At 47.9% G+C, this 22025-nt stretch overlaps 1 protein-coding gene across 21 annotated transcripts in view; it reads left to right on the top strand.

The window, feature by feature from the left end:
- Positions 1-14312: 14312 nt before the first annotated feature.
- MAGI1 (membrane associated guanylate kinase, WW and PDZ domain containing 1) overlaps positions 14313-22025 on the top strand; it is a 321597-nt gene continuing 313884 nt past the window's right edge. For 10 of the 21 annotated variants that reach the window (XM_079317413.1, XM_079317419.1, XM_079317410.1 and 7 more), the window contains exon 1: positions 14316-14969. In XM_079317413.1, the coding sequence (XP_079173539.1) occupies positions 14684-14969 (286 nt within the window). In that variant the 5' untranslated portion in view covers positions 14316-14683. Of the gene's footprint in view, positions 14970-22025 lie in introns of all 21 variants that reach the window. The other 11 variants (XM_079317411.1, XM_079317395.1, XM_079317404.1 and 8 more) reach the window with 3 other exon arrangements.

Genomic DNA, 22025 nt, shown 5'->3' with positions numbered 1-22025 from the left:
CCAGAGCCTGGCCTGGTGCAAAGGAAGGTTGCTGTGCTGTTGTGCTGCCCCAGGCCATGCACAACCCCTGCCTGTGGTTTGTCCCCTGCTCTGGTCTCAGTTACTGTGAGCAAATTCACAAAATTAACTTTGCAGAGATCTGGCTTTATTTCTAGTCCTTAAGCAGCAGGGCTGTCTTAACAGAGCTTGGTGTGGATCAGTTCAGGCTGGGCTGGGTTGGGCTGAGCAGTCCTTGGCCACAGCAGGGCAGTTGCAGAGAATAAAGAGCCCAGCCATAGCTCAGTGTCAAGGAGAGCAATAAAACCTTATCAAGAGGGAATCACAAGCACCTAATGAGACTCAGATGCAGCATAAAGAGGCCATGGGTATGCTCTTATCCAGATGCACTGGGAATTATGTACATAAACGGTAGATAATTTGGTTTTACATCTTATTTTTCATCCAAAACATCAGGGAGAAATGACTTGGTTCCTGGAACTGGTGTGTAGGAGAGCTGCTGTTGAACACTCAGGGATTGGTCCCAGAGCTTGGGGTGATGGAGCTGCCCTGGGGGACCCGACACCTCCACTCAAGGTGGTCTGGAACAAACATCACAAAGTCCCCTGAGCCAAGTGCCCAGCTCTGGCTGGGACCCTGCAAATGAGAAGCCTGTGGGTCAGGAGAGCTGAGCCAGAGTCCCCTGCAGCTGGTGGTGCAGTGGGGCTGTGGTCCCCCAGCACAGAAGGTCCTGCTGCTGGAGCTGGCCATGGGCCACGGGCAGAGCTGGCTTTGGATTCACTCTAAGGGCTGAGGGAGGTCCTGCCTGCTGTGCTTCTGCTTCTGCTGGTCTGGTTTCCAGGCTGGAGGGTCAGAAGGATGTAGTGCACCAGAGATTTGCTTCCCACATCAAAAGGAAGCTGCTTCCAGCTTTGCCTGCCTCGTGCTGCTTGTGCATTTGTTGTGATAAATGCAGGAAAGCCTGGACTCAAATGCAAAGGGCAGGGTGGCTGTCAGTCAGCCCAGAAGTGCTCAAGGCAAATGATCTTGGTGTTGAGTCCTGCTTGGCCTTGGTGAGGTGTGTAAAGCTGGGCAAATTGCAGAGAGACCTTGCCTTTAAAATGAGACACGCCTTGGGCTTCCCCTCCGAGTGCAAGGTACATAAAGGGGAATTGTTTGATGTAATGGAACTATGTCTCCTCTTCTGAGGCTATTTGAGGTTGCCTGACTTGTTCCCAGGAATGAGATTTCCAATCTGGTTTAAGAGGGATCAATCTAACCCCTACACTGCAGAGTCATTTCACTAGGGGATCTGGTGACAATGGGACTTGCCCTCCCCACAGAACCAAACCTGCCTGACAGCCTCATTCCTTCCCCCCAGCACAGGGCTGGCTCCACAAAACCCCTCTCTGAGATGCAGCACAGAGCAGGGAACAGCTTTGAGCCAGCCCAGAGCTGTGTGCTGCCACCAGCCTCTGCCAGGAAGGCTTTTCACCATGTGCTGACACAGAGCAGCCAGTGCTGCTTGGAGAGAAGGATAATGTGTTTAGGGCAGACCTGCAGGAGTGCTAATGCTGCTGCTTCTCACTGGGAAAGTGATGCCCTCAGAGAGCTGGCTCTCTGTTTCCCATGTATTTTGGATATCCTTTCCCAAGGATGCAGCTTCCCAGTGTCTGTGCTGCAGAGCACCCAGGATAACCAGCCCACTGCTGCTGCTTCCCAAAGCAGCCCAGCAGAACCCAGCTCCATTACTGCCAGACCTGCAGCACTGCAAGAGCTGTGTAGTTGAACCAGATTTGTGTTAATTACCTAGTTACCTGTGAAAACCTCAAGGTTCAGGATTAAGGGCAAGGAAATTATACTCAGGGGATATTTTAATGAGCAGAAAAACCCATACTTTGTTCCACAAGTCACTTTTTTTTTACATTAAAACTTCCTGGGCTTATAATTAGAAATTTAATGTTTTGTGAACTGCAGTTGTTCAGAAACTATGGGGGAAATGGTTTATTTCCCAGCTGCCCTCTTGTTTAATGAATCCTCTCAGGTTTGTTTTCCAGTGTTTAATCACATAGCACTTATGCCCACCCTGTCTCAGAGAGGAATTTTAAATCTATAGGGCACTTCTGATTATTTGATATACATATGTATAAGTTCAGGCAGTCAGTGAAGCATAACTAATGCAGGTGTTTGACTGTTTGGGAGAGAGGAAAGGATGGTGAGCAGTGTGGGGACATGTGCCCCCAAGGACTGTCACCCTCCTGGCTCATGGGAGCCAGTCTGACAGCCAGGGTGGCCTTGGGGGAGATTCTCAGGGCCAGGACTGTCTCTTCCAGAGGCTGTGGCACCATGTAAAACACTTAATAAATGACACAATTTAGAGGCAATTAGGTAATTGTACCTCTCTGCTGTGCTCCTGAGTTCAGCACGCACTCCCAGCTCTCAACCTTAGGCAGGGGCTACCTTGATCTCTGTAAAGCTGATTTGTTGAAAGGGTCTTTTCATTGCATGTTTTTTCCCTCTCTTTAAGTCTAGAAACTGTGGCAGAAGAGCTGCTGGCTGTTTTCTGCTCCTCCCTTGGGCACCCAATTACTCTGCCCATCCTAATATCTACAGCCACAGCCCAAGCCATGCCAGGGTAATATTTTAATGCACAACACTTCCCATTTTAGGGCTAAATGCACATATGGTGGTGAGGCTTGGGGTGTGTAGAGACATCTCCCTTACAGTGCTGTTGTAGACACCACCACTGAAAGAAGCTGCACAGGGAGGAAAGAGTCAGGAATAGCAACTGAGAGGCTGAGTATAGCTTCAGACTGCCTCCTCATTAATCTCAAAGTCACTTAAAATAATCCTGACCTCCCATTCCCCATCCATTTGCAGGAGGCTGTCTAATTGTTCCTGTTCATGGCAAAGGACAATGGGCTGGCTCCTGGCTCTCCAGTGAGCCAGGAGAAAGGCTCACAAGTTTGAATTTGGCACTTTGGAGCTCAGATGATAACTTGGCAGGGAAAAGGGGCTCATCTGAGCTGGGTGGGTTGCAGAAGGGCACATTTTTGGGTCTGGCTGTGCATACTTTTCCCCCTTGAGGGAAGCAGGTGTAAGGGAGAGGTGTCTAGCAAGAAGGCAGCAGCACCCTGAGCCTGCAGGATGCCTGGCTGCAGGAGGAAGCTTGCAACTAGAGAAGTAGGTTTTTCCAATCTGGAAGCTGGGTTTTTAAGTGCAGAAGCTGGCTCCTCAGTGGAAACATTTGGGGAACAGCTGGTATCAGCTATCACTGCTCCTCCTTGTCCATGGGGATGGATTGCACTGCTGTAAATCTGCCTTGGCAGCAGTCCCTGTTCACACCCCATGGTAAAATTGTAGGCTGGGAGTGGAAGCTGTGGAGCATCAATCCTGGCTTTATGCCACCTGGGAGTGAAGGCAATGCTTGGGTACCATTGGGTGAACTTTCTAGGAGGTTTTTACTGCCTGAGAAGTGGTTGTGAGGGACAAGCAAATTTAGATCTAACCCACATGATCTACATATAGCAAAAATCCAGATACACCCAGAAGGAAAGAAGGGAAATTAGGACAACAGAAGTTGATGGGCTGAAAACTTAATTAACATGTTGAAAAATCTGACCTGATCTCAAGCTTTTTCCCTTTCTCTTTTCCTTCATCGCTATTGGTTAGGTTTTTATTATTGCTGCTTAGGATGAATTTTGCTTTGAAATTAGGAATAAATTATATCAGCAACATGTCAAGATAATGTGTTAATTCTGTTGCAATGCAGTGGAAACACATTATAACAGAATTCCCCCCTCCCATATACCTTCCTCTGGCTTACTCTGGGGCTCAGCTAATAAACTTGCAGCCCTGCAGCTTCAAGAAACTAAAGAACAACTTAAAAGTTTTCTCTTTATTGCATTCATCTGTTGTGCTGGGATGAGGAGCAGCTCCTTGTGATACACTTGGAATAACACATCTGCTGCTGTGTTATTCTATTCTGTGTTATTCTATTCTGTGTTACATCCCAGCCCCTTCCCTTGCTTTCCATGGCAAACCAGCAACAGAAGGACAAATAAATCCATGGCTGCCATTGTCAGTGCCAGCTCCTCGTGCTGCAGGCTGGGTGAAATACCCACACAATCATGGCACCATCCCATATTTATTTTAAAATATTAAACTATTTATAATGGAGGGGTCATCAGCATGCTGCATTCATTAGCCAGGGCTCCAGGGAAGAGACAGCAGCACAGAAAGAACACAAACAGGCTCTACAAAAAAGAAGCAAAGAAGCATCCTTTGGAAAGTGCTGAGCAGCTACTAAAGCCAGCAAAAGTTAAAATACAGGCAATTCCAATAGTCTGAGAACAGCAGCCAGTCCTGACTGTCAGGAAACCTGTGGTGGGATTCCCATGGGTGTAAGGATGGATGGTAAGGTCTATGCTGCACAGTAAAACATTAATGGATTTTTCTTTATGAAAAGAAACATCAAATTGCTGCTTGTGTGGAGAACCAGCAGTGATGGAGGCAGGCAGACCATGGAGGGACACAGGGCTGGGTTCATGCCAGGGTTGCATCCTGCAGGATGCTGAACTTCCCTCCAAACTGTGAGAGAAGCTGCACACAGGTGAGTGTGAGGCTTCTGCCAGGAGCAGGCTGGAAAACATCACTTGAGGGGAAGAGACTGCTCTGCATAGCCTGGTGTGAGCCCAGCACTGTCTCAGGCTATCAGGAATGGCCATTTGACCTTGCAAAGCACTTCTGGGCATCTCAGGGCAAGTGGATAAAAGGAGGGAGTGGGGAGTGTGCTGTCTTGTGGAAAATGTCTCTGAACAAACAGGAATTTGCCCAGTTACTCCATTTGAAGTTATTCCATGCTATTGCAGTGATTTTATAGCTCTCAGTCCCTTCACTCCATCTCCCAGTGGAATCTGTTCAGGGAGGTGGTTACACCTCATGCAATCCCATCCCTGGTGATTTTGCATGCAGAGAAATGCTACTGTGGTCTTGAAGCTGGCAATTAGGATAATGAACTGAAAGAGGTCAGAAGAGATGAAATATTCATCTTTGGCTTGCTATGCCCTTTCAGGAATTAATTTACATTGGGCAGTTTTGTGGTACTTCTCCTTTTATATTTTCTTTTCTCATTCTTTTTTAAAATAGACATGGATCACATCCAAAACCCAAAGTGCTCAGATGGGCTTTGGAGCTGTCCCTGGCTCTTTATACTTCCCGTTTTCCAGGCTACCTTCTGAAAATGTGTTTTTAGAGGTCTCTCACTCCAATTTCCCTGTTACCTGCCCACAGGATTTTAATGTTTTTAGTGACAACAGTATTGCAGCTGGTGCAAAGTGGCCAAAACAAAACCAAGAATTTTATTTCCCTTCCTTCTCCACCTCAGGGTCTTCTACCTCCCTGATTTCTGCCTTTGCTCTTTCTTCCCTCCTGCCCTGAAACTCCACTAAAAATTTCCCAGCTTTTAGCAGTCCCTGCAGGCACTGAAGCAATGATCCTTAATTCCCAATTTCCATTCTGCTGCTGGTCTCAGGGCTTTTTATTTCAATGCAGAATTATACAGAAATTCCTTCAGGGACTTTTCACATCCATATTTCCTTGTAGCACTGCTGCTGAATCATCTAGGAACTGAAACTTGCTTGGCTGGAGAGCAATGTGTTTTTATAAATTATCGACATGCTGAAATTGGCCCTGGTCCAAGGCAAGCCTTCTACTTTGCTAATGTGCCTTGGGTCTAATCCCCATCACACTGGGGAGGATGAAGATGACTCACCTCCAGCCGGAAAGGCTGGATCCAGGACCCAGTGACACATATGGGAGGTGGAAACTGGGAACAGATATGCCAGCAGTGGATTTGTAGCCAACACAGAGCTGCAAACACAACTCTGTTGGTTCAGATGTTGTCTCCAAAGAGTCACTGGGGAGCAACAGCTCCCAAGAGCAAGTAACTCACTGCAGGAGCTCTTGTTTTTCCCAGTTCTGGATCTCTGCTGGGCAGTGGACTGTGTCTGTCATTGTACAATGCAATTCTCTTTCCATGGTTCCGGATCTTCACCTAAAAGCTCATTTGATTCAAGTCAGGAGTTTTAAGACTTTACAGCAATAAAAAAAGGAATGAGCCAGGCAGTAAAAGGGTGTTGAGGGATGTATGTAGATAGGGTGTCCATCCATACATGGTGCTGCAGGATGGATTTACTGCCCAGGGTTTTGTGCAGTGGTCTCAGGGCTGTGGAAAGCCTCCATGACATCATGCTGAGCACTGGGAGTTGAGCTGTTCCTGCTGTGTGATGGGAGCAATATCCTGATTTATCCCTGCCTGTGACAGGTCTGGCAGGGCCGTGCTGGGGATGCCGTGAACTCTGTGGGCAGAGCAGGAAGGTGGAGCTGCTTCCTCTCCCAGCCTGCCTGCCAGGGACATGATTCAGATTTTACAGCTAATTGACTGCACTGATCTGGCTGCCAGAAAGGGATAATATTCAATGAGTCGCTTGTCTTTCAATAGCTGCTGTCCAAAACCCTGCATGCACCTTATAAAACCAGTCCTGTGACTTGGCTGAGTGGTTGCTCAGGGGCAGACTCTCCCACGACCCTCTCTTTTTCTTTTCCCTGCTGCTCTGTGCCCTGCAAGCAGTGCCTCACCTGGGAGGAGGTGCTGGGTATGTGCTACATGATCCAAAGACAAGATTTGATGTGATTCCCCTGTATCTTTCTGTTTCTGATTAAAGCCTTGCTCCACACAGGCTAATGAGCCTAGTGGAAATTAATGCCATCAGCCCCTGGTAGCAGGAGGAGGTGGACTCTTACCAACCAAACCTTGCTGGGAGCACTGGTTTGAGGTCCCATTAGCCCCCTTGTGATGAGGGCTGGGTATTTTTGTGTCCAGCCCTGAGTTTGTAGCTGGAAGGCACAAGACAAGAAGCTCACGTGTCAGACAAAAACCCATCAACCCATCTGAATGCAGCAGAGGAAGGAAATTTAGGAAACTCATAAATACCACACCAAGAAGACTGGCATGTGCTGCTGCTGCTGCTTTCTCCTGGGCCTGCTCATCTGCCACCAGAGCTCATTTGTTAACACTTCTTGCCCAGGCTGGCTCCCAGCAGTGCCACCACTGAGCCAGCTTTCATCCCTGCCCGTGCAGGGAGCGACGCCAGCTCCGGGATACAGCCCGTCATACTTTGGGGATGATGCTTGGAAAACACAGAGCAAACAATGCTGCAGGAATAACTCAGCCCACATCCACTCTAGCAGAGCTGTTCCCATGATGTTTGCTCAGCCCCTGCCTAATTTAGCACAGAGGATGGGCTGGCAGATGATGCAGCGAGACGCGCTAATTCGGGCCCGCGGTTCGTGTGAAAGGGCGGCCAGACGGGCTGCGAGACAATGCAGCTGGCATTGGGACACCAGGCAGGGAGTCCCAGTCCACTGACCTGCTCCCAGGCCCCAGTTCCCCCTTTGGAGCTGTCTGGAGAAAAGGAGCATCTCCCTTTCTGTAGAGCCAGGTTAGCCCTGGGAGCCGTTTGTCCCAGCCAAGCTGCTGGCTGTTATTCTGTATAAATAGTAGTGATGATCATAATCTTTCCACAGGGGGTATGGCATGGCAGGGTAGTGCCTCATATCAAAGCTGCTGCTTTTGTTGGGCCAAGCTCAGATGTGCAGGAGATGCTGCTTGAACATAAAGATGCTCTTGTGGGACCAGTGAGCTGTAAGTTGGTCGGGGATGTTTCTGTGAAGATACAGCATCAGACTCCACCATGGATTCTTCTGCTTCAGTGCTTCAAAAAGCAAGATGGGGTTTGTGTATCTTCCAAATCACTGAGTGATATCTCGTGGTGTGTTAATTGGCTCTGCTCCTGAGAATATTTGTGTGTGCTCAGCCTTACACATGTGGCTTGTCTGATGCCTGTAAATTACTCTCAGGAGCAAAGTACAGCCAGGCCCCAGATGGCAGCAGGATCAGGCTGTGCTGTCTGCTGCTGCCTTGTCTCTTCTGCCTTTTGCCAGGATTGTACTTCTGACCCAAAGAGGGATCTCACAGCTTCTCCTCACTGTGAAGGAAGAGCATATCAATACTGCTCCAAAGGAACTCCATTCCCAAATCTTCAGCTTGTCCCATCATTGTGCCTTACTCCCACCTTTTTATTTATTTCTTTTAATCTTCTTGAGGGTACTTGGACAAACATTTTGTGAGGATGAAATCAATTCTCTATTACAGAAATCCTTCCTAAACTCAGTGCTTTTATGAGAGAAAAGGGATTTTTGTGTTTATTCCACATACAGAATTGCTATTGATATTCTGTGTATTGATTCTTTACTTCTGAGAAAAACAAACCCCTTCAAAGTGGAGTTGGTGGACAAGATACTGCACTGGTACAGCCCCATGTGCCAGTTAGTTTTGGGAAGCTGAGCTTTTGTGGTCAGTTTTATTTTCAAACTAAATCATGAGTTTGACAACTCCACTCAAGTTGTTTGAACCAGACTTTGCTATGGGGAGAGATGAGTTATTCCCAGCTTTTTCTTCCTGATCTTTTTCCATATTTAATCCATTAAACCTCAATACACATCCACCACAAGGGACTGCCAACTTATCATGCAGCATGTTTGAAAAGCTCAGACTTTGCCTCTTCTTTATGGCACCATAAAGACTTGAAGCAGAAATCTTTCCTGAGACAGTTTTCAGGATTTTTAGGGGGAATAAAGAGCAAGGTTTGTGCTGAAAATACATAGAGAAAATAGAAAGGAGAGGACTGGAGAGGTGAGGCAACAGGCAAAGGACAGGGAACAGCATGTCCATAAGCCTCAGCAGAGCAGGGGTGGAGTTTAAGGGTGCAGTGAGGCTCCCTGCAACTGCAGAGGAACCAAGGAGGATAAGAAATGAGGAGAGAATGAGGCTCTTGAGCTAAAATGAGTTTGGGTGAGCGTTGGTGCCTTGGGCAGTTTCCTTGAGATCTTGCAGCACAAATCAAAGGTGAGCCCTTTTCTTTTTCAAGCAGCAGAAGTGGAAGAGTGGAGGTTTATCAGCTGAGACAGGTGGATTGGGGTGGCTTATCTTAGCAGGACACAGCTAATGTCTACTGAAGAGTCTTTGGTTACTCATGTGGAGATACTAAAATAGCAAAGAAAAATTCCTAGGGAAGAATGTGATTTAATAAGACTCAATATCTACCAAACTAGGAGGAGGAAAAAACAAGATACTCTTTTATTTATTTTTTTTTTCCCTTTTCATTTTGGAAAAACTCCTGTGGATACCAGAGACCTCCATTCCAATAAAATCTGCCCCAAATAGATACTGCATCAACATTTCCTTCAAGTTGCTTTCAGAAAGTTGAAACATATGGCAAGCTTGGCTTCCCTTGTAAAGCCAATCTGACCCCTACTCTTACCAAGAGGCTTTGCCTGCCCTGTGCCAAACTTCTTCAGAGTTTTCAAGCCTGGTTCCCTCCATGCTAAAAAGCACCACCCACAACAATCCTACCCTGGAACAGATCAGCTTTTTCAGGGAGGATATTCCTGAATGAAATTAATAAACCTGGGCATACAAGTGCTAATGAAAATTAATGAAATCTAATTGTGTTGGATTTTTTAGAATCTTCATTTTTTTTTAATGACTGGGCTCCCTGAGGCTGGCATCCTCACTTCCAGGTGGTCACTCTGACCCTTTGCTTCAACCCAATAAGCTCAACCACATCCCAACATACCCAACCTATTGTGTGTTATTTAAGCCATAGAATATGACACAGCATGTTTTATGGAGCCATTAATTTATGCTGTGGGTGACTTTAACCACCCAAGAAGTATATTAATGGTCCTATAAAATACACCCCAGAGTGTCTTAATATGGTTATGAGATTGATCTTCAGCTTTTTATTTCACTATGTGTGATATTATTGAAATAAATTGTGGAGGAAGGTGACATAAAGTCCCACTAAGGGGTGAGTTTCCTTTTTCTTCCCAGCATCCCATGGTCCCAGACTCACTCTGAGCCAGCCCTGGATGTGATTCCTGGATGTGGCTCCAGCCACCCTGCTGCAGGGGCCTGGAAATGTCCCACACAAGAGGCTGCCTTTTGGGATGGACCTTGCTAGCCCAGATCTGCCACTGAGCTTAGGCAGGACCTGTCTGTGCTGGCTGGTCAGCAGCTTTAACCAGAGCATCTCATGTCCTGACACTTGGAAGATTTTTTTATAAATACAGGGTTTGTTCTGTACCTGGGTCATCTGCTGAAATGTTTGCCAGGGCCAGGACTCAAAGCAGCACCAGCCCATCTCCTCTTTGCTACCAGACAGCAGTAGCAGCCTGCTGAAAAATCTTGGATACTACACAGAAAATTCTCCTTCAATGAGAGTTAATTTGGATTACTATAAAAACAATTCTTGTTTGGGAAATAACCACAATCCATGGCTTTCCTACTGACAGATTCTGGTAGTGTGAGTGTGCCAACAGGAAACTTCAATGTCTGAGAAACTGGATCTTGTTTAAAGTCTTTCTCCTCTCTTTTTTTCCAGGATATATGTGCTCAGGCTTTAAAAGCCTTGAAGCCTGTGATATCAAAGGTTTGAGGATTTGGGGTTTATCTGGAAATTAAGAATGAATTCTGCTGTATTAAATAAACTGTACTTTCATTTGTGGTCTTAATCGTTGTCATCTTTTTTTATGCTCTCTGGTGGGAGTACATGGCTGTGAGCTGCCATAAACCCACAACATTCTCAGTGACTAGACATGGTTTTCCATTCCAAAAAAAGTAAAACTGTGGTTTCCTCAAGTTTCAGTAGGAAAGCTGAGAGAATGAGTTGATGCTTGGGGGAGCTTTGACCCATTTTAGAATCCAGGACACAGCACGAAATTTCAGAGACATTTGAGACCAAGACCATGGGTCAATGTCCTGTTTGAAAGAACCATTTGAGCTGTTGTGTGTTTGTAGCAGAACCCAAAGCATGCAGAGCACCTTCTGAAGGAGGAAGAAAGCACCAGCCTTCTCATCCTGACAAATTATCAGCTGCCAATGCATTGGCCACAGTGAATGCAGACAAAAGAGCAAGGGAATCAGGCTGTGCTTAAAGGCTTGAGCCCACCCAAATCAGTTTTTACAGTGCTCTCATGAGCTGTGAGCTGGTAAAGAGCATGCAGACCTGAATGAGAGGAGGCTGGACCAGCTGCTGCACTGAAGTAGGATGGCTGCAGTGAGCATCCTCAGATGAGGAATGTGCCCTGAGCTTCTCCCTGCCCTGTGTTAATGCTCAGCTGTTCCCCAGGTTGGTGCCCTGTGAAGATTCCTTAATTACTGTTTGTGAAGTGCTTAGAGACCCTCACAAAAAGGAGATATCATTGTTAGAACTGCAGTTGTTAGAGAGGAAGACAGTCTGTTAATCATTAAATCCATCCCCTGAGAAGGCAGGACCACTGTCCCCTGGGAGAGTGGCCAGGCTCTGCAGTGCCAGGTTTGCATGGAGCAATAACCCAATTATCCATCAGCTGGTGTCAGGGACCCTTCTGGGCAGGAGCAGCCTGGCCATGGGTCAAGGGCTCAGTACTGTTAAAGGCTGACCAAGGGTTTCCTTTAGTAGAGGTGGTTGGAGCAGCTGTGCCCTGAAATAATCTTGTCACAGCAGTAAGGTGCTGGGCAGTCACAGAGTCAGCAATCAGGACAACAAAAAACCTCAGCTGTATTTGAGTGGTGCCAGCTTCCAGGATCTAGGGTTATCCAAACTGACTGCCTGCATGCAAGGAGATAAAATGGTAGGAAATTGGTCCAGGAGGAAAACTGAAGTGAAAATCTGAAAATCAAGATAAAGTTCTGGTTGAGGTTTGCTGGTTTTGTTAATTATCAGCAAGAGGAATTTTGGGAACACAGTGGCCGAGACATGAGTAGAGCATTAGGATTACAACAGGAACAGCTCATACTTTCATTACAGTTGCAGTGTTTGTAAGCAAACTGAAAAGGGCCCTTAGAAGTCTGTCATCTCATAAATTTTACTATCAAAACTTGTTTTTCTAAATAGTCTTTTTCAAACATTTTTCCATGAGGCATGAGTAGCTCTGTAAGATCTATTCAGGGCAACCACAGCTCATGTGATACTCACATGGATCCCAGATGATTTTTAACTTAGCAGGGCTGTCACATAAGACACCCTGCAAAATAATGGTGATGAAAATACGTCACACCCAGCTCTCAGCTGTGAACAAGGGGATCCCTGCACTGTGGGCTCACGTGTGTGACACAACTGTCAGCCAGGGCACAGATGAGAGAGAAAGAGAGAAACCCTTCCCCACAAGCCACGTTGCTGCCCTGTAGGGTCTACAGACCTCTGGAGCATTTATTGCCCAGGAGATCCAGCCTGATGAACCAATCCACTCTCTATTGGTGAAGGCACAACATAAAGTGTGCTGTCATCCTAAAAGTGACAAATTGGGCAGCTGGTTACTGAGCCAGCAAAAGCAGATGCGAGGCAGTTACTGCTGCTCAAACATAAGGGATCAGCATGGCTTTAAGGCTGAAAACAAAGTATGGAAGTTCCAAATGGAAAGAAAACTCTTGGAAGCAAATGAGGGCTAGACACAGCAGGTACATTGAACTCCATGAGTCCACCTCTACCCAAGAGGGCAGACTCTGCCCCCTCCTTTGGAAGGACTTTCCTGAGCCCTGGCAATCCCATCTGCTTCCCGTGGAGACCTGGGCAGAGGTGCCTGAGGCACAGGGGATGGAGCTGACTCACTGCTGTGCTATGTGACATTGGCCAAGCCTTCGTTCCCTTGCCTGGAGGTGGCTGGGGCCGGAGACTGAGCTGTGGAGCGGCGTCTGCAGCGATGGGAGCTCTGCAGAATGGCCAGATGAGAGACTGCAGCTGGGGAAAGGCGCGTGGAATGCGGGGGGAGGGAAGGACAGCCTGCCCCGCTCCATCCGGGACAGGTGCAAGGGCAGGGAAAGTGCCCCGGTCACCTCTCTTAGGTCTGGGAGCTAAGCCTGGCTGATCAGATGAACCAGCATCAGACGATGTTAGGCTGAGCTTGCTCCCCAAGCAGCGATGCTTTCGCAGCCTGCCGCCTCTCCCGCACCGCAGATCACGGCGGGACACGCTTGGCTGGGAGGATGCGAGCAGCGCTGAGTCTGCGGGCTGTAGCGTCTGAGAGCACATTAGGGCAGCACAGCGAGCCAGACCAGACTCTTTGTTTCCCTGTGTCACTTCTCAGTCCCGATTAGCAGCAAAATAGGGCACGCATACATCTGACAACTGAATTCCTTGCTGGAAGGGGTTCGGTCATGCATAAGACTGCTCAAAATGAGGCCTGGCTTTCAGGTTTGGAAGCATGGAGCATGACCTGGAAGCGACAGCTGGTACTGCACTCTACTTAGTTTCCTCTTTTGAGTTTTGCACCAGTTCTGGGTAACTTTGTAGAGTTGTGACCAAGGACAAACAAATGGATGCCTGTCCCTTTCCCCATCAGCCAGACCTCGCTGTTAGTCTGTCCAGCTTCTAAACAACTACACGAGGACAGGACAATGCGAGGACATTATTAATGGCTCAAATTCGAGCGCTCAGTCAAAAAGTGGAGTGGAGAACTAAGAGTAGGAGCACGACTTTCACTCAGCCTTGTGCAAGCGCTTTGATACCGTTTTAATGACGGGCTTGTGCAAGTTTTTCCTCAGGACCTGTACTTTGTGTCCTCTGCTGTAACTTTGTGTCCTCTCCTGTAACAACCACCTGGAAAGCGCAGGTGAGAAGTGAATGCAGACGTTTGCAACTGGGGAAAACCTAGAAAATCCTCCCGGGAAAGCAAAATTCTACAGTCCCTTGTCCCCTGGAATACGAGCACCTCCGGGAGCGCGGGGCACAGCTCCGGCATCGCTGGGAGAAAGAGGATTCCTGCCGGGGGGCTCGCCCGGGGGGGACTGGCGCTGGCTGCTCCCTCGGGAGAGCTGCCCGTGAGAGCGGGGAGGAACCGGGGCCGCACGGGGGGCGGAGGGAACGAGCCGTGCCGGGAGAGGGGAGACGGGAACGGGGAGAGGAGAGAGGGGAAGAGGGGAGCGCGGAAGAGGGAAGAGGGAAGAGGGGAGCGGGTATCGGGCGGGAGCGCGGGGCGGGTAGAGGGAAGAAGGGAGAAGGGAGAGGGCAGAGGGGAGTGGAGAGCAGGGAGCAGGGACCGGGGAGCGGGGACCGGGCTGGGGCGGGGAGGGGGGACCGGGACCGGGGCGGGGAGCTGGGAGCCGGCGGGAAGCCGAGCCGGGGAGGGGAGCGAGGAACCGGCGGGGGCCGGGGCGGGGCGGGGAGCGGGGCCGGGCCGGGGCGGGGAGCCGGGAGCAGGGGCCGGGCCGGGGCGGGGAGCGGGGCCGGGCCGTAGCAAGGCGCCTGCGCCGGCAGCGCGGAGCGCGGCGGAGCGGGACGGACCGAACTGGAACAAAACAAGCGGCGCTTTGTATCGCCTGAGCGGCTCCGCGCCCCGCGCAGCGCCCGCGGAGAGGGGCGGCAACACCGTGCGGCTGCCGGATTTGCTTTTTTTCCCCAGCGCTTTTAAATTATTTGTAATTTTTAAGTTTTTTCTTTTTTTTTTTTATTTCTTCTTAATAAGAGGGGAGAAGGGACGGCGCGGGCGGTGCGCGCCCCCCGCGGGCGCGGAGCCGTGCGGGCGGTGATGGCCTGAGCGGGCGGCGGGTCCGCGCCCCTCGCACCTGCCGAGCGCGCTCCGCGGGCGCGCAGGGACGCGCCGCGCCATGTCGCGGGTGGTGCAGAAGAAGAACCACTGGTCCAGCCGGGTGCGGCAGTGCGCGCTGAGGCGCGGGCCCGGCGGGCAGCTGGGCTTCGCCCTGCTGGGCGGCGCGGAGCACGGCGAGTTCCCGTACGCGGGCGCGGCGGCGGGGGACGGCGAGGCGGCGCTGAGCGAGGGCGAGCTGCTGCTGGAGGTGCAGGGGGTCCGCGTGTCGGGGCTGCCGCGCTACGACGTGCTGGAAGTGATCCGGAGCTGCAAGGACCCCATCGTGGTGAAAGCCGTCCGACAAGGTGCGAAGGGGGCGCGGCGGGACGGGGGGACCCGCTAGGGATGCGGGGCTGGGCGGCCGCGGGCGAGTGCGGCGCCGGGGGTGGCGAGCATCAGCCCTCCGGGCAGCGCAGGGCACGGACGGACGCGGGTGGCGATGCACCCAGGCGTGTGCGTGTCCCCGCAGCCTCTGCCCTGCGCTAAGCGCAGCGAGCAATTGCGTGAGACTTTCCCAAAGGCACCGCGGAGCTGCCAGCGCTCGCTGCAGGGAACCCGCGCTGCTCCGGGCGAGCTCGGTGTCCGGCTGACCCTCGGAGAGGCTGGAGGAGCTTCACTGTGGGGGGAATGGGGCAGAGATCCCCTCCTCCAGAAGCTGAGCATCCTTTGGAGCTGCCGAGTGATTAGTGGAGTCTTGTTCTGAAAGTGCAGCGTGTGTTTGCCAGAGTGGGAAGAAAAAGCTTGGGCCGTCCTGCATCTTCCCTCTCTGGCTGGAAGGCTACTCAGATTCACCTTTTTTCCCCCCTGGTTTGCCCTAGGTGAGGGTACAGCCGTGCTGCCAGCCCTGCAGAGCTCAGGTGAAGGAACAGACAGGTAGCTCTCCTGGTTGGCTGAGGAAGAGGATAGGAAGAGTCCTCCCATGCTGGATTAAAAAGATGCCACTTCACATCCATGTACACTCACCAGTTGCTCAACAGGTTAGCTAGCAGGCCTAGCTGAAGGGCTTGTGATTTCCCAGGGCAGGATTTCAACTCAGTGCCAAAAAACTGTTGGTGCTGCCGCAGCCACCGAGGCTGGGTGGATGGGCAGGAGGAGCAGGACTGCAGCTGGACAGCTGGAGATGTGAGAGGTGCAGGAGCACCCCGAGGTCAGCTCCAAGTGCAGGAAGGAAGGGAAGTTCTCTTCGTGTTGCCCAAGAGATTCCTTAGGGGAAATTTATTTGTCATCCTAAGGACGTGTGCATCCTAAAGGTGGAGGTTTTGCTCTGCCTTGTGGTGCAAGTGTTTTTTCCCCTGTACTTCGTTCAGCCCAGCTGGTAGCTGCAGACAGGATTTCTGGCCAGCTGGCAGGACTCACCTGAAGTGCTGTCCCTGGGCTCGCTGATGAGCTGAGATGAAGGGCTGCAGGCTCTTGTTTCACAGGCATCCTTCAAACCTGGGGAGCCAGAGCGGATCCCAGTGATGGGGTGATGGAGAGGAGCCCTGTGCACTCCCCCTACACCACCTGCCCCGAGCTCATCCACCAAAGCACAGAGACTCATCCACCAAAGCACAGTGACTCCCTTCCAGGACTCTGGAGAAATATCCCAGCAAACACTGTCCAACTCCAAAAACCCCAGTTTTCCTTAAACAAATGTCTATTTTCCCTGCTGCATTCACTTCACTGGGAAGTGGTGAAGGAAACTCAGCTTGCTAGTTTCCCTGCCCAAGTGGGAGGGGGAGAAAAGCATGAAGAGAAGTATGAGGAAATTAGGCAGAGTTTTTTTACATACTGATTGTTTTAACAGAAGTATTGAAATACAGCTTGTGGTGTTGCAATGTGATCAGTGTTGGTGGGTGAAGGAAGGTGTGTATAAAACCCTTCCCGACCAAGCAACTTGTGATCAAACTTTTTATTGTTTTGGAAATATGACGTATGAATAAAACATGTCCTGGGAATAAACTGAAAATGACAGAACTTGGTGGTAAATGTGTCTGAGCTCCAGGATATTATCAAAAGAATGGGCTGAGAACTGAATTTTAGCATGTTGGTTTGGTTTACCTGGAAGGTGGGAGAAAAGATTTCAAAACCCATCTGTAAGTCAGAGCAGGCACTCAAACCTTGGACTATTCCCATCTAGAGCTGAGAACCAAACCCTTGGTTACTCTAGGATTTTTTTTTTCTTTCTCAATATAAAAAAAAAATGCTTTATTAGCCATGAATGTGGAATAGAAATAAATGTTTGTTTTTTAAATCACTAAATATTTTTGTGGTCTGGAAAGCAGTTCCCTGTGCCTGTCAATGACAGCCTGGCATCTGCACGCTGCTCTGTGCAAAGCAGGGATCTCCCTCGTGTCAGAATCATAAGCATAGAAAAGGAGAGTGTTTTAATTAAAATGCATTACTTCTGTGTTGATTAAAAATCTGATTATGGGAATGGCAGCTGTCATTCAACAGGAAATGTGTGGCACTAGAGCAGACAGCAAAGGAGTGTGCAGATAAGACTGTAAACATGTTTTTAACTCTGATTTTCCTCCTCCTCACAGTTCATAGTCCCTAACTGGTTGGTGCTGAAGTGCTGGGGCAATATTAGCCTGGAAATGTATACATTGTATTGCCTGTCTGTTTTGTATGACATTTACAAGGCTGGAAAAACAGGAAATTTACTGTAAGTCAGTCATCTGCAAGCGTGAGCAGAGAAAATAACGGTTCTGACCTTGCCCTTGGTGAAAGAGAGGAGACTAGGATGTGAAATGTGGGTGACATGGGCTGTGCATGGGCTTTACCATTAAAACTCTGTTTGTACACTTAGAGGTTCACATGTAATACTTTTTTTTTTCTTGTTTTTGTGAGTGGTAAGTTTGAAAAGTAAGTACCAAAAGGAGAAGCCTCTATGAATCTCTTAATGGGAGTACTGGTATTTCATACTGGTCATATGGGATTTCTTGGTCCTTTGCTTACCCTGGGAGGAAGAGTGAAGAAGGCTAAGAACTTTAATGGAGCTTTCCCTTCCTTTTCCACTTATGCACCCTTTTTTGCTTACATTTGAGAATAAAATTGTACTACTATAGTTATCTGTTTTGGGGGAAAGAGAGCAGAATCTTGCTGCCATGTGTCTTAGTAACTTTCAGAGCTGTCAAATGTGTGAAAAAACCTCAGTTAACATGTCATGCTTTTATGACTGACTGTTTCCATCTAACATCTGCGCTTCAGTTCTGATGAAATTGCCAATTAACTTCTGTGGAGTTAATAAATGTATTTTTATTATTACTTGGTCAGAGAGTATGGAATTAATAGGTTGAATTATAGGAGCAATGGTCACATATTCTAGTGTAAAGCTGGCATTGCCTTAGCACAGTGATTTCCCAGCTGTACTGTGCATATTGTGGCTTCCTTGAATACATTTCACATTTGTCAAAATAGCTCACTTAAATAAATGGATAATTGATTACATTGGATGGATCAGTTATAAAATTGGGCATGCCATTTCTTCTCAGGGTCTTGTTTAATAGACTTCAAGAGAAATTTGTTGTGCCATCCTCCAAAAGAGAGGAGTTAAGACTATATTTATAAAAAATGGACCATGTTTTGTTTGAGGCAGAGTATCTGGGTTTTCATTCTCCCTCAGTGAGGGATGGGCACATTCAGAGAGATTTCCAGGTTTTTTTCCTCCTTGCTTCAATGACCTGTGCCAAACCACACCAAGCCAGATGCTTGGTGTGGGAAACTGTCAAAGTTAATATGCTTGTAAATTTATTTTTAAATTGGTTTTTTTTCAGTTCTCATTTCAATGCTTTGCTTTCCTAAAAGAGTCTCAGAATCCCAAGCTCCTAGTGAACAATTGCTTTGAAACCAGGAGGTGCTGAGAGCAGTTTATGCAATTAATAATTTTGAGAGGACTTTGCAGCTGGGATGATCCCACGGTGGGGAGGAGTTGAGGGTGCTGGGGGGGTTTTTGGCCCTGTACAGGGCAGGAACAGACGTGATCCCAAGCAGAAACAGTCACTGTTTACCCAGTGCTATCAGCTGCATTTGTTTCTTTTCAAACATTAACTTGACTCAAAGATAAATTCTGAAATACAGTGCAGTGACTCAGTGCTTCAATGTCAGGCTGGCATCTGCTAAATGAGATGTTAAGCTCAGTTACATTTATTAATGTGAACAAAACCAGTTTCTTTCAAAAAGTTTGTGTGAGCTGACGTTTGAATATTTTATTTTCCTGAGAGAGCTCGTGAGATAATATCTGATTATTATTTTGGGAATTTTTGTAAAAAGTTAAAAAAAAAGGAGAAGAGTGGCTGCATCAGTAAATTCCTGTGTGTTTGGTGGTTTAGAAGCAGAGGGAAGCAGAATGTCACTTTGTGAGAGGTGATGCTGAACATCCCACTCTCAGTGCCTGTGCCTGGCATTGCAGAGCCTGGCACTGAGTGCTGGTGCCTGTGTGGAGCAGAGCTTGGGACTGATGAGCTGGGCCAGCAAAGGGAGAGGCTGTTTAGAGAGTGAGCTCTTGCTGTTCCCAGTTTACCTCTCAGCACAAGCTCCAAAAAATGTTTTCCTTCAGTCTTTGCTAGCTCAGTGCCAGTCGCTTCCACAGTGAATTCTCTCAGTCATTTTTCCATCTGACCCAAATTTTTTTGGGCCCAGGTGGGTTTCAAGTGGAAAGAGGGAAATCTTGTCATCTAAAAACCTGGGAGATGTTCTTGTATTCCAGATTTATAAGGCCTGTTTTCAAATCTGGCAGCTGGAGTAGTCATGAATGAAATGTAAAACAAAAAAAGGCAATATATCTTCTTCTCTCACTTGGAGCATATTTTGCTACAGATCAGTAGTCTTCTTTCTTTAAAGAAGTATTTAAAGAAGTACTGCACTTAGTAGTCATGAAATGTGTATGTCTTGTATTAAAATACTGCCTTGAGGAAGACCTTATCTTTACTGTGCCTGAATTTACAGTGTAGAATCTGCCAAGATTTAGAAGCTGATCCTGCTTGTGGCAGAGCAGTCATCCATCCTCTCCTGAGCCTCAGAGTAGCACCCCAGAGATGGACAAGAGAGCCCAAGAGCAACATTGTGCCTGTTATAAAAATTTCCAGGAATTAATGTGATATTTTTAATGGCATGAAAGGGGGTTATGCTTTCCACAATAAAGTTAATCTTTCCACCCATTGAGATGGGACTCCTGGCTCCCTCTTTATGGCCAGTCAGATCACAGAGCAATTAAATCACAATTATGGTCTAATTATGAGCAGTCATTCAACACCATTGCAAAATAAGATGTTAACACCATCCTGCATGTTGTTCCATGTTTTTAAGACCGAGTTACAACTCCTGCATGAGTGAATTATTGACCTGGTATTGTGAGATTTAAGATTCATCTTCCACATCAGAAATGTAAAACTTTATTTTTTTTTTTTTTAACAGGCTTGAAAGCCAAAACAGCAGTAGCTGCTTGCATTCCTGTGTTTGGGATTGTCATTTTCTCCTGGTTCAGCTCAGGCTGTGATCATTCATGCATCTCTTCTGGCTGTTCCTGTATCTCTTGATCTGATGCCTGAGAAACACACTTGCTCCTTTGGCAGTGTATGCCTGCACAGGGAAACATTTGCCCCAGGGCAGCTGCATTAAGGTGTGAAGATATTCAGAGCAGCACTTTTGTGGCTGTGCAGAACTGATGGTTTGAGCCCTCTCTCATTAGATTTCAGCATGGCTCAGTTTGAAGTAATGTGGAAGCTGAGAAGATGCTGCTGCCTCCAGGGCTTTTTCTATTGCATTAGCAGGGTCCAGGCTGTGGGCAAGGGCAGGGTCTTTGGGACCTCTCTTGAGGTTTTTAAAAATAATTGGCCAAGTTTTTTATTTGCATTCCTTTACTTAGCTCCAGACACCAGCTATGCCTGCTAGTTATTTCAGGTGTTTGGGCTTTTTTTTTTTTTTTCACACTTCCTCTGACTTTGACTGGAACTTGTAAATCAAGGCATTTGGTTTTGATCTTTGTGTGCTGCAAGTGACTTTAAATTTCTTGGTGAAAAGCACAGAGTAGTGGTTGTAAGGGCAAATGCTGTGAATTTATAGAAGGACTCTGAAGAATTTGAGGCAATGTTAGCTGAAGGTAGAGATCCTTGCTGTGAGCACTCAGTGGTACTTGGAGTGCTGGTACTCAGACTTCTGCATCCTGTCTGAGCTCCTTCCAGCTCCACATCCCAATTCCTGGAGCAGCAAAATGCAGATCCTCCTGGTCTATATTTCTCCAGAGTTTTTCTCTAGCTCAGCTGTGGAAAATACTTATTTTTCCCTTTGAGAAACTGAGTATGAAGTGACCTTTTTGCATCAAGGGCGCAGGTCTGGGTCATCCCCCCGTGATCTGTGAAGATCTCCTCTCTCTGTGTCACTGGAGGCATCTCCTGCAGGACAGGGAAGTGACAGCACTGCTGAGCCTGCAAGAGCAGCTCCTCAGAACCATCATTTTCAGCACTGTCGTCACTTTCTGTCTGTCTCTACACTGGTGCTCTGTCTCCTCTGTTGATGCTTTGGGCTGGTGCAGCCTGGCTTGGCTGTTGCAGGGGTTTGCAGGAAGGGGCTCAGAGCTGGCAGCCCAGGGAGATCCACAGACCAGAGCCTTTAATCAGTGCCTTTGATGGCTTCACTTTGGGCTTCCTGCAGGGATCTGCTGTTGGCAAACAAAGGTAAGCCTAGGCTATCATGCAGACTTTATCTCCTGATCAGGGAGAGCTGTGGAAGAGCTGCCTGCTTCCAGAGCAGTTTGGCAGCTTTTGCATTGTGTTGATATGTTGGAAGATTTGGATATTTATTTTTTTTCCCCCTTAATTGTATTATTTTGCTTTTCCTTCTGAACCAAATAGGTGGGCCAGCATCTCTCTTGGCCCTGCAGGAGCAGTATGGCTCAGGGTAAATGGGATATTTTTGTGAAGATCCACCCTTCTGTTTCCAAAGGTCACATACTCCATCAACCCTTCCTCTTGTGACATTTTAAATGGTTTCCAGAACTATTCCACTGCTACAAGGTGGTTTGAACATCATGCTCTCTGTTAGTCCCCAGCCCTCACTCTGGCATCATTTGTGCTGGACTGTTTTGTGTTATTAATATTATTTAAACCTGCAGATTTTTTTTAACTGCCCCTAATAGACCTTGGAGAAACAAAACAGTTTTTTCTTCAGGTCCTGATGTTTTGGGTCACATTTTTACACACTTGGCTTTTGGCTAAAAACTGTTCCAGTTTTGAGGGTTGTGAGGGCTTGTATCGTAACTTAAAAGAAAAATAAAGTTTAAAAAAAATATTTATTGAATTTCATTAACTGTCCCTTATTAGACTAAACAATAATGCTTACTACACAGTGTGAAAATAATGCAAAGTGCCTTGTCTTCATAA

The sequence above is a fragment of the Erithacus rubecula genome (genome assembly GCF_903797595.1).
Source record: "Erithacus rubecula genome assembly, chromosome: 13".
In the NCBI taxonomy this organism is placed as follows: domain Eukaryota; kingdom Metazoa; phylum Chordata; class Aves; order Passeriformes; family Muscicapidae; genus Erithacus; species Erithacus rubecula.
The sequence above is the reverse complement of the archived record's forward strand: the minus strand, read 5'-3'. Positions and strand labels throughout refer to the sequence as shown.